Source organism: Anopheles stephensi, chromosome 2, assembly GCF_013141755.1.
Source record: "Anopheles stephensi strain Indian chromosome 2, UCI_ANSTEP_V1.0, whole genome shotgun sequence".
NCBI classification, from domain to species: Eukaryota; Metazoa; Arthropoda; class Insecta; order Diptera; family Culicidae; genus Anopheles; species Anopheles stephensi.
In genome coordinates, this window is record NC_050202.1 from 91,142,324 (window position 1) to 91,153,432 (window position 11,109).

The following is an 11,109-nucleotide window of genomic DNA, read 5'->3' on the forward strand; positions in this document are numbered from 1 at the left end:
TACGATACAGCTATCGGATCTAGGAGGTGGCGGCACGTGTATGCCATTAGCAGTCTGCTTAAGAAAAAAACGCGTTACCTTTTGACAGTACGCAACACACGTATCGTATTTGCGTACGCGCGATAAGACAACGGATTCTCGCGATAAACTCCTTTAATTGAGGCAATTGCTCAAAGCAAAAGCAGGACTTTTGAAATTATATTTTAATCTGCCACTTCAAACCACTTCTTCAGCCGAGCGATGTCCACAACTGTCAAATTAATATTCAGCATGGCCACACGCTCGATTCCATGCGCCCACAGGCTGTGCCCACCGCGTTGATCAAACGCACGCGCTCGGTGGCTGTGTGCGTGCAGCAACAGCAGCAGTAGCAGCGTGTTGGTTTGGTGTGTGTGAGCACGGGCAGAACATAAATCTCGAGGAATATCAGCTGTTTTGTAAATCGTCGATTGTTGCGACACCGTTTGTGCTTCTCGATGCCTTTGTTTACCTACCGTTCAGAGCGTTTCGAGGTTAGATGTTGGGAGCTGCCGTTCGAGGACATTTGCGCGAGATGAGGTAGAGATGCATAACGATGCGTACCCACTGGGACAGATGCTAGAGTGTGCATTTTTGATGTATTTTTATTTTTTCACAATACATTAATCTTTTTATTACCACTTTTATGTTTAGGCAATACGATCGTCCGATCCACAAAGCAGCTATTAGCTCGAAAATAATCTTTAAAATACAAGTTTGGCTAGCTGTTTGCTATGCTGATAACGAAAATTAATTGTAACAATCCGATAAGTTATCGTTAACGGTCGCAATCACCAACCATTATCTAGCTTTAGTCCTTCCAAGTCCTCCAGTTGACCACTATCGAAGGCACTGGGCGAGAGAAGACACAAACTTTCGATCCGGGGAAAATTCGGTTCACTGCTACCCGCTGGCTGTGGTTGTGGTTGTTCTGATAAAGGGCGCAGCTGATTAGCCATCCCAGTGTCACTGTACAGCTGCGGTGGCTGGAGTTGATGATCGTACAGCAAGGAGGATGTCGAAGCGTTCCCGATATCTAGCTTATCGTACGTGCCCTTCACAAGCTCGTCTAGCGTGCGGTTCACATAATCCGCCGTTTGTTTCTCATCCTCCTCCGTAGGCTCGCCGATAAGATTGCAAAGTGGACCATCATCACTCATGAGCATCGCTTCCTTATCCTCCTGCTGCACGGCGGAACAACCCTCGGGAAGAATGGATGAAGATTGGAGCAACTTCTGCAACAGATCACCCGTTTTGCGCATCACTGTTCCGGGAGGACTGGCCGGACATTTGTGGGTGCGTTGGGACACCTTGTACCGGAAGCTTTTGTCACACCCGGAACACTTGTACGGCATCAGTCCGGTGTGTATTCGTCGGTGAACCAGGTACGAAACACGTTGCCGGAAACATTTCCCTAAAGACGGCCGAAAAAAGGGTAAAAAGCAATTGTATTCCGCTGTATGGATCACACGCCTGCTCGTACTAACCACAGGTTTCACAGGCAAACGGCTTTTCACCGGAATGTATGCGTTGATGGTTGTGCAGCGTGGACAGCTCCTTGAAGGCTCGATTACACACGGTGCAAACGTGCGGTTTTTCGTCACTGTGGTAAAGCAGATGCTTGTGGTAGGATTGCTGAAAGGTGAAGGATTTGTGGCAGATCCCACAGGTGTACGGCATCTCGCCTGAAAGAAAGAAAGTCTCATCAGTTAAGCAAGCTCATTATCGTTCCTTCCTGCAATACCCCGTTGACGACTGACCCGTGTGGAGACGGTTGTGCTTCTTGAGGAAGTACTTGGTTGTGAAAGATTTTCGGCAAACCTCACACTCCCATTGCTTCGTATTTTCGTGCCCTGACTGTTGCTGCTGCTGCTGCTGGTGCTGCTGCTGGGGAGAGGAGGGCAGAGAAAAGCTGTCCCTTCCTTGCTGCGGAGACATGCCAGCAGCCTGCACAATCGTGTGTGACGGAAGGCTGACCTGTTGAGAGGTACTGTTCGGAGGAAGATAAACTACTTGTGCAAGCTGCCGAGGATCGATAATTTGAATGATGTGAGCTTCCGTGGCAGGCGGCGCGGAATTCATGTCCTTGCTTTGGAAGACAGCAAAATTTGGTTGTGAATTGATCATCGACATCGATACTAACGCAGAGCGACCATCTCCGGCAGAGACGTCTCCGGGTGTGGTTAGCTCAGGACCACCCGTCCCCATGCCGGTGGCGTCCGTTGTCGCACTACTCTCCAGACAAATCTTCTTCGAACCGGCGTCGTGCACCACTCGCATGTGTATCTTGAGCGATCCCTTCATTTTAAACTCCTTCGGACAAATGTGGCAGTGGAAGCTGCGCTTGTCGAGCGCACCGTCCCGCACCGTTCCGGCCACGTTGCCACTGTCGTGAAAAACTTCCCGGTGCATTTTGAGCAGGGCTGCATTACGAAACGCAACATCACACTCGGAACAGTGATTTGCGTTGGAGACATGCTGGCTATTTTCAAACGCTGGCGACACTTTCCCTGCCCGGCTGCCATCGCCCCCGCTCAGGTGCTTTGCTTCCGTTTCGAGCGTTGCCTTTTTTCGCACCTTGCGAAGCGTTTTGAACGAGCTCGAGGCAAAGGTTGTACTGTAACGTTCCTCGGTGCTCTCATCTTTGGCCAGCGGCTGGACAGACGGTGCCGTCTGATCGCTCTGTTGATCCTCAAGCAGCGAATGGCCGAACAGGTGGATCGTCAGCTTGTCTAAGCCGAGCAGCTCGTCACCACAGATCGGACATTTCAGCGGACGGGCCGTCACTTTCAGCAGGCTAACGCGCAATGCATCGATGCTGGGAAAATTTGGCTGTCCGCACAGAATGCACGACAAACTTTTGGTGCACATGGCTTTGCACCTTCGCACCGTAGGCCACTTTCGCACAGAGAACCACTTTTTTATGGAAGTAAAGCTAGAAGACTTTTGGATTTCACTGCCGAAAGATCAAATTCCGTCCTTCACACCGCAAACTAAGAAAATGAAATCTGCGCCACAGGAATTCGGTTGTGCGCACATTTTGACGGATCGACCGTGCCAGTTTGCGCAGGCGTTAGTGCTCTCGTCGCAAGACAGAAGTGCCAGAAAATGCATCGTCTCTTGCACGTCGCGCTTTTTGGGCGATGGCGGAACGTCCGAAAATAGAGAGGAATTGTAAATACTCCGCATGCGTGTCCCGTCAACCACCCAACTAACGGACTAACGTACGTCTCGGCTTGTTGGTCCTCTTCTGGGTGTGAGGCAACAGGAACAGCGTGTGACTGTGTATAGTTTGACTGTAGGTGCAGCCTTATGCATTTTTGTTGCATTCCTGTGACCAGCGTTGATGTTGCATTCAGCCCCGGTGTGCAGCTCAGGTTCGATAATCAATATCCATTGGAGTTGGTCCCGTGTATAGAGACGATGAGATGCAACAGTTGTCCCAACCGCATGCGCACACTGGATAGCGTCGTCTGTGGGTGTAGGAAGCATGCGAGCACAATCAAAGCACGCGTGGATTCGCCCTTTCCCTTCGACGTGTCTATAGCAACCGGCGTCGCGTTGTACTTGGCAGGTTGTTGTCAGTCGAAAAACAGCTTTTCAGCTACGCAGTGTATTCGAGCCCCGAAATTATCATCCCCAATCTCACCGGAACGAGTTACCGAGATTTGATCTGTTGTCCTGCCCCAAGATGGTTGATTCACAGCCGTACATTATCCGCGCGATGGAGGAGATGGGACTAGCCGAGGGTGGCTTCATCCCGATCGCAAATGAGGAGAACAAACGATTAATGGAGGCGATCAATCGGCTGGCTGGAAGCAAGACGGAATCGACGGGCAAAGTGGCGATTAGCGACCAACGGCTGGGCAATCTGAAAGTCCATCTCAAGAATGCGCAACAAGAGTTCGAACAGAACTCTAGGCTGATCGGGGTGGACAAAAACCAAATCACTGCCGAGCATGGATTGCTCAAGGTGTCCCAGAACGAGCGGTCCTTCTTCCGGCAGCAACTGTCGGACGCGAAGCAGGAGCACTCGGAGCTGAAGAAGCACGATGAGCGGGCTCAAGGTAGGTGAGAGGATAGCCTTCCAGTGCTGTGTGTCATACTCCGTGTGCAACCTTTTTCTTGTAGGAAACATGAAAAAAATGACCGGAAACGTTGAGAAGTACACGGAGCGTATCAAGTGGGCGGAAAAGACACTGTCCGAATGGAGACAGGTGATGGGAGACGGGGATAAGAGGATCAAACTCATCCAGAAGTACTGCAAGGAAGACACCAGCAGGGCTGAAGCGTATGAAGCGAAGAGAAAACAGTTGGAGAACAAAATTGCCTCCCGACGGTCGGTGCTCGTAACGCTGTACGAGGAGTACAAGTCGTTGGAGCAAGTCCTCGAGCGAACCTCGCAACTCTTCCGACAAGCGCACTACGAACGGCGCCATATGGTACGCACCTGGAAGGAGGCGGTAAAGCACATGAACCAACGGGAAGCCGGCATAAAGCTTGTCGAGCGGGATATTGACAGCGCGCGCGAAGTTACAGAAATGTTGCAATGTGACCTGCAGGCGCAGGTCGAGTTCCTCGAGCAGCAACAGCGCAACAACCACGAAATCGAGCTCCGCATTGCCGATCTGAATGTGGAGGTTTCGAAACTTCGTAACAGACTTACGGCGCTCAACGATAGTGTCCAGCTCAAGACGAACGAGTACCAAATTACGCGCAAAGCAGTACAAAATCTTTCGAACAAACTGTCCACCATGCGGTACCGCAACCGGCATGCCCTGACCGACGAAGAAGAGAAGGAGAAGCAGATCCACGAAAATCTCAGCGAGCTTGAGCTGCTGCGCGACAAACTCGACAACTTCCGGAGCAAGAGTCTGTGTGCGCAGGACCGGTTGAGGCAGTTGAACGAAATCGTCGAATCGGAGGAAAAGCAGATCCGAGCGATGGAAGCGGAAACGGAGCGTCTGTCCACGGCAATGTACCGTGCCCAGCAGCAACTGTTTGCGATGAAGGAGGAGGAAAAGCTGCTGAAGGTGGAGGTCCACTCGACCGAGGCCGGGAAGGTCAAGATAAAGGCGGCGATCGAAAACATGAGGAAGGAAATCACAAGGCAGCAGGACATATCGTACAACGTGAACTATAACATCGAGCAGGTGCAGAAGCGGATCGTTAACATGCAGGGAGCGGGCAATACGCAGGAAGCAGCCAATCAGGCCCATGCCAAGCTGGCTCACGCCCAAGCGTTGCTTGCCGAGAAGAGAGAAAGCTTGACCATTTTGCTAGCACAAACGGTTAAGGACCAGCAGGACTTCCGGCAATCGAGCCTGGTGTTCCAGCAGGATGCCGCCGAGATCGAGCGGATGACGGGCAAGTGGAAGGAGAAGACGCTGCTGGTCGAGGGAGGCGAAAAGAAGGTGCGCCAGTGTAAGGCCGACAATCAGGATCGGTTGGTGGAGAAGAGCTTGCTCAAGATGCGCATTAAGCAGATGGAGCGGCAGTTGGACAGTCAGAGCGACAAGATGTACACACTGGAGCGGCACCGGATGGAGCTGGAGGCAGCCATCAACAAGCGTATGGTGGACATCACCGCCCAGAAGGACATGCTTGCGCTGAAGCGGAAGTATCTTGCCGAAGAGCGGGCTCAACTGCGGGCGGACATCTCGGAGCGTACGTTGAAGATCGAGCAGCTCAAGAATAGGTACGAGCTGTCGCTGGATCTGTTGGGGAAAAACGAGGACGGCACGATTGTGACAGCAACGCAGATAAAAATTCAAACCGCGCAAGAAAAGTACATGCTGCTGCGGGAAGGAAGCGAGCTGAACGTGAAGATACTGAAAGCCGAGGAAGACCTGAAAGCGCTCGAGAATTCGCTCAAGGTGATGAACTACGCGAATGACAAGTACAAGCGCGGCTTCCAGAAGGTGGATGACGAGAATCCGGATATGATTGCGATGGACAACATTCAGGCGGACTACTGTAAGGCTGTGGCAGCGCTGAAGAGCGTACGGTCGGATTTGTCCATGAACACGGAGAATCTGCACGATCTGAACGAGTGCCGGGAGCAGAACGATAAAGCGCTGGAGCAAGCGCAGAAGGTGCGGCTGGACAGCAATGATGTGTTGCTGCGCATTCAGAAGGAGCTGCTGGATCAGCGGACCAAGATCCAGCGGGCCGAACGTGAGCTGAAGCTAGCGATCAAGGCGGCAAAGGCGAAGACGAACGATGACGATCTGATGCTGATCTTCCAGAAGGACCTCAACCTGAAGGAGTTGGAAGAGCGCAACAGCAACGCGCTGCAGCATTTGGCCGACCTGGTGGAGCAAAACAGTGAGCTGGCGGCATCGGTCAGCAAGCATTGCTACGAGCGTGGTTTGCGGTTGCCGCTGATCAAGCGAACGAAGAGTCAGATCTCGTGGCGCAGTGAGAATTCCCACGGCACGGAGTACAGTGGCCGCGTGGAAACGATTTCTTCCAAGCAAGGTAATGCAAGCGTTGTTTCGTGCACGTGAGCAACAAACCGGACTTTAACGGCATCCTTTTGGTTTTCTGTTTTGCTAGCGTCCCGTCTCTCGATCTGCACCACCACGACATCCTCGCGCAACACGGACTCTTCAGATGATATTGCGAAATCGTTCGATAATCGCATGAGTGCCGGCCTGTCGGTCATCTTGATTGACTTCCCGGGAAGCAAGGGGGCTGCTGCCGGCAAATCGACCAAGAAGTAACGAATCCACCGCTTCTCTGATGCAAAGACGATAACTTTATTTTGCTTTCACTGCGTGTGTGTGGCTTGCTTATCATTGTTTTGTTTTGTAGCATTGAGTTTTGCTTGCTTCCGCAACTGCTTTTCGGGAGACAAACACAAACACACACACACACGGATGCTTCTAAATCAATTCGCGTGTCGATTTTTGTGTGCGTTTGTTTGCTCGGTAGTTCGGTAAAAAGGAAATCGCATCTCGCGTTTCGTTTCGCGGAAATAAAACAGCACACCACGCACCACAAAACCCACCCGGATTGCGGAATATGGCCTGACGCTTTCTGTCCCCATGCTTCTCTCATAAATGCAATGTTGCAGCATGCTGGTGGTGGGGGGGTACACCAGCCGTTTGTTTTGCTGTGCACAGGACACTCACATTCACGTTCATATTTTGGAAATTGAATAAAAAAATATACATAACTACGTATTGGAATCCGATCGACAGAATAGTTTCCCTTGGTTTTTCCTATTTCGCTGTTGTTGATACTGTTCGTTACATTGTCAAACTATTGGCTCGCGCGCTGTTAGCATCAGCTCTCGGCCAGCTAATCGCTTGTGGCGACGGTTGTGCGATTCGGTTACGGGGAAGTTTGTAAGGTATGGTGAGGGGTACCTGCAGCTTAACGAAAATATATACGCGGCTTCATAGGATCGTACAGGATCGCTTAAACTAGAGCTTAAAAATCACGTTACACGTACGTACAAAAATAACCTTTCACGAATCGAGTATTACTTCCAAGATACATACATACACATATCTACAACCTATTGGGGCGCGAACTACGCGGCGTTCGGCGTCGTCCGAGTTTTCCAGGTTTGAATTGCTTCGTTCGATTATCATGTCGCGCTTATCGCCATCAACTCAGGACAATGCTCAGAAGATGGTGTTTAAAATGCAATTAAGGTAGCATAAATGATAGTAAAAATAGGAAGGAAAGCGGCAACTGTAATTTTGATTCGATGCATTCGATCCACCGCGAGCGCGAACTGCGTATAACGGAGAATCCGTTTGCTCCTAGCGAGTCTTGTTTCTGGTGGACTTGCGCACCGGTACTGCTACCGAATGTTGCTGTTGTTCGTCCGCATGATGCTCGGGCAGCTCATCTAGACTAGAATTATTCCCATTCTTCATCATGACACGCGTCTGTCTCGTTTGCCGCCTTGTTTTCATCTCTGGCGTAGCGCGCTTCGCTGGCGAGGAACTGGAAGGAACGTCATTCTCCACACTGCTGCTGGTGGCCTTTCGTTTGCGTGTCGTTTGAGCGGGCGTTTTCTTCGTGCTGCTACTGCTGGCCGAGTCAGGTTTGCTGCTGCTGCTGCTACTTCCGCTCTCGACGGTGCCGCAATCTTCGACCGGTCCTTTGCGGCGCAGTGAGTAGGCGGCGGTACTTCGGTGAACCGGCGGCTGCTGCCGCTGTATCTCTTGCATTACGCCGAGCGACCGGTTAAGCTTTTGCTGCAGCTTCTGTGCAAACTCAAAATCGCGTCGCTCCATCTCGATCTGTTGCTCGCGCCGCTGCTGATCGCTTACTATGATGTCCTTTAAAGTGACTGGCCTGGTGGTCGTAGCTACCGTGCGCCTGGTGCGACCGCTTGAAGAGCTAACGACGGCGTGTGTGTCCTTCTGGGCCGGCGGTTTCTGCGTTTTGGTGGGTGTAAACTTGAGCTGTATTCGACGTGGGCGGCCACGCTGGCGCGCGGTGCTGGTGGGCTGTGCTTTCTTCTTGCTCGCGGACGACTGAGCGCCACTGTCTGCCCAAGGAATTTGCGGTGGCGTTAGAACTTCTAGTTTCACAACCTTAAATGCCGACAGCGAGCGTTTGTGTTTGAGCGGCTGGAACGAGCTACTCTTCGGGGACGATTCGTACTTAAGCGGTGACGGAACGGGTCGGACGGTTGGCACGCGCCGAAATGTATTGCACGAGAAGCTGCAAACAGGTTGAATTGGGACATTCAAAAACATAACGGGCGGTCTGTCATCTTACCTGCTTTTCGGCATCGATTGTACGATCGGGATGAAGTGGTTCTGTTCCGATTTCAAACTATCCGAATCGTCGCATTCGGCCGGTTCGCCTTCCACCCCGCGACGTTCCAGTTTGTGCACTGCGGTTGGCTTAACGCACAGCTCACTTTTGTTCAGATCGATCGCGTTCAGGGTGCGCTGATGTTGCTGCAATTTCCCCGCAGTCAATCCGTGCAGGAACGTGTCCTGCACCTTTTGCTTTACGATTTCGGCCGATCGACCGACCTTTTGGGCAACCGATTTGATTAAGCTGTAGCGTCCAGAGGCGGAAGATGTAGCGCAGGACGAGGCCGTTACGCCGGATGCAGCTGATGACGTTGAGGAAATGGAGATAACACTGCACAAATGGAAAAAATGGGTTAGAAACATGTTGGCAAATGGCGCATTTAGTCAGTCGCTTTGTACCTTGCCGTCGAAGGAGAAATTGGGTTGAATGTACTGGACGCCTTCATTCCGTTGTTAAGCGTCCCTAACGGGTTTGGCAAAGTGGGTTTGCGTATCATGGATGGGCCAGCCACCGATCCGGAACTAGATGGCATCGGATCTTCGGTGGGTGCTTTATCACCCCCCGCACCATCCGCCAGATCGGGTGTGGTTGCCGAGGACACCGAAACGTGGCTGCTGTTGTCAGCCAGGTCAATTATTCCTTCCTGCTTGTATAGATTAATGATGTACTGCTCGGAAGCGGTCAGTTCTTTCGTTTTTTCTTCCAGAATCTCTTTTTGAACACGTTTCATTTCTTCCTTGTACTCCTTCCGGATTTCTCCCGGATTGGCTAGATGGATGGTTGGTGCTGTAAAGGGAAGCGCAGCGAGCATTTCTAGTTAGTTTGAGCTATTCTTTTTATAGGTTTGGCACAGTTTCACTTACGCTCTGTGTATAGCGGCTTTATTTGTTGCCCGGTGGAACCCTTCGCCGAACCGGATGGAGTGTCCTCGTCCAGGTGCTCACGGAACTGGCTTTGGATCGCTTGCCAAAGCTGCTCGTGCACGAGTTCGTTGGCACGGGAAGCGTTCCGATACCATGTACCGAACCGTTTCCGACAGCAAGGACAGTACAGGTTGTTTGTTTCGATCGTGCCGCGGATGCAGTTCCGGCAGAACAGATGTTGGCACGGTAGAAACACCGGCTCGTTAAGAACCGACTGGCAGACGGCACACAGAATATCGTCCAGCCGAAGGTTATCATAGTTGAAGGAAGAGGATCGTGTGCTTGTGCTGGATGATACGGCGACCGAGGAACTTGGCACGAAGCGTGAATGGGCGTTCGTCGTGTTGCTAGCCGTAGGATAGTTTAGGACTTTGAATACATTTCGCGTACAACATCAATGACTACCGCGTTCTGATCTAGTCCTCCACAAAGAGGATAGGAATGTGTCAATGGGCAAGAACGTTCAACAGAGAGCAACACAGGACGGGCCACATATTATACGCCTAATCCTGTGCCTTTAGGAACCAAAAACTGCACAGCTATACCACCTATCTGTAAACATTACAACGGACCCAACTCCTGTACATGGCTCTCACACAGACAGCAATCTGATGTCCCTTGTACGCACACGATAAAACTCACGGCCAAGCGTGGAACAGTCACGGACGGGAAGATATTTTAAAGACAACGCAAAACCGGCACAAGATTCTTTATCAATTTACAACTAAATGCACCAACTTTTGCTTGGAAAAACAATCTATTCTTGCACAGTTGACATCTATTGTTGACATTACGCTACATGTAATTTGACAGCCAGGTCTGCGATACCGTTGAGTGCCGGAGAAGCAGCTCGCGAGCGTCGCCCGTTTTGTGCTTGAAATGAGAGAGAGAGAGAGAGAGAGTGCGCTCTCTCGTACGTACTTCCCACAGACAGTTCGGTAGCGTGCGTTCGTCCAACCGTTGAATACCACAGTTGAGCTGGTGATATCTACTGTGCGAGAATATACTGGTATACAGAGCGTTTGAAAAATGACGGTTAGCTATGTGCGACTCAAGTAAATTCATCTCACGAATAAAAACAAGTTTCTTGCGGGTAACAAAAATATAAATGTTAAAAGAAATTTAAACAGGAAACAAAATACAACAACAAAGATTTTATTTTACGAATACAATATACAATGAACATAAAAAAGTCACAAACTAGTTGCCGCTGCTTGGAGAATCTTGGTCGTTATTTTCATTTTTTTTTTGCTCATTGCTACAACAACCTCAGAAGGTCTTTTCCAGCCAATTCTTGCTCATTCTTGGTTTAGACCATACGAATGCGATTTGATACTGGTGTGTTGTATCGGTAATTTCGTGCTATATCGGCAGCTAC

At 50.8% G+C, this 11,109-nt stretch overlaps 3 protein-coding genes across 3 annotated transcripts; 1 reads left to right on the forward strand and 2 right to left on the reverse strand.

Annotated features, from left to right (window-relative positions):
• Nucleotides 1-598: 598 nt before the first annotated feature.
• LOC118507118 (endothelial zinc finger protein induced by tumor necrosis factor alpha) lies at nucleotides 599-3,091 on the reverse strand. The gene is made up of 3 exons (XM_036045123.1): nucleotides 1,779-3,091; nucleotides 1,506-1,703; nucleotides 599-1,432 (listed from the first exon to the last, which is right to left on the reverse strand). The coding sequence occupies exons 1-3, from the start codon at nucleotides 2,887-2,889 to the stop codon at nucleotides 810-812; spliced, it is 1,932 nt and encodes a 643-aa protein (XP_035901016.1). The 5' UTR covers nucleotides 2,890-3,091; the 3' UTR covers nucleotides 599-809.
• A 592-nt stretch (nucleotides 3,092-3,683) lies between these two features.
• LOC118507117 (coiled-coil domain-containing protein 39) lies at nucleotides 3,684-7,211 on the forward strand. Its single transcript, XM_036045122.1, has 3 exons — nucleotides 3,684-4,085; nucleotides 4,150-6,498; nucleotides 6,577-7,211. The coding sequence occupies exons 1-3, from the start codon at nucleotides 3,710-3,712 to the stop codon at nucleotides 6,741-6,743; spliced, it is 2,892 nt and encodes a 963-aa protein (XP_035901015.1). The 5' UTR covers nucleotides 3,684-3,709; the 3' UTR covers nucleotides 6,744-7,211.
• On the reverse strand, nucleotides 7,212-10,556 carry LOC118507120. The gene is made up of 4 exons (XM_036045125.1): nucleotides 9,672-10,556; nucleotides 9,207-9,594; nucleotides 8,764-9,138; nucleotides 7,212-8,706 (listed from the first exon to the last, which is right to left on the reverse strand). The coding sequence occupies exons 2-4, from the start codon at nucleotides 9,536-9,538 to the stop codon at nucleotides 7,794-7,796; spliced, it is 1,620 nt and encodes a 539-aa protein (XP_035901018.1). The 5' UTR covers nucleotides 9,539-9,594; nucleotides 9,672-10,556; the 3' UTR covers nucleotides 7,212-7,793.
• Between the last annotated feature and the right edge of the window lie 553 nt (nucleotides 10,557-11,109).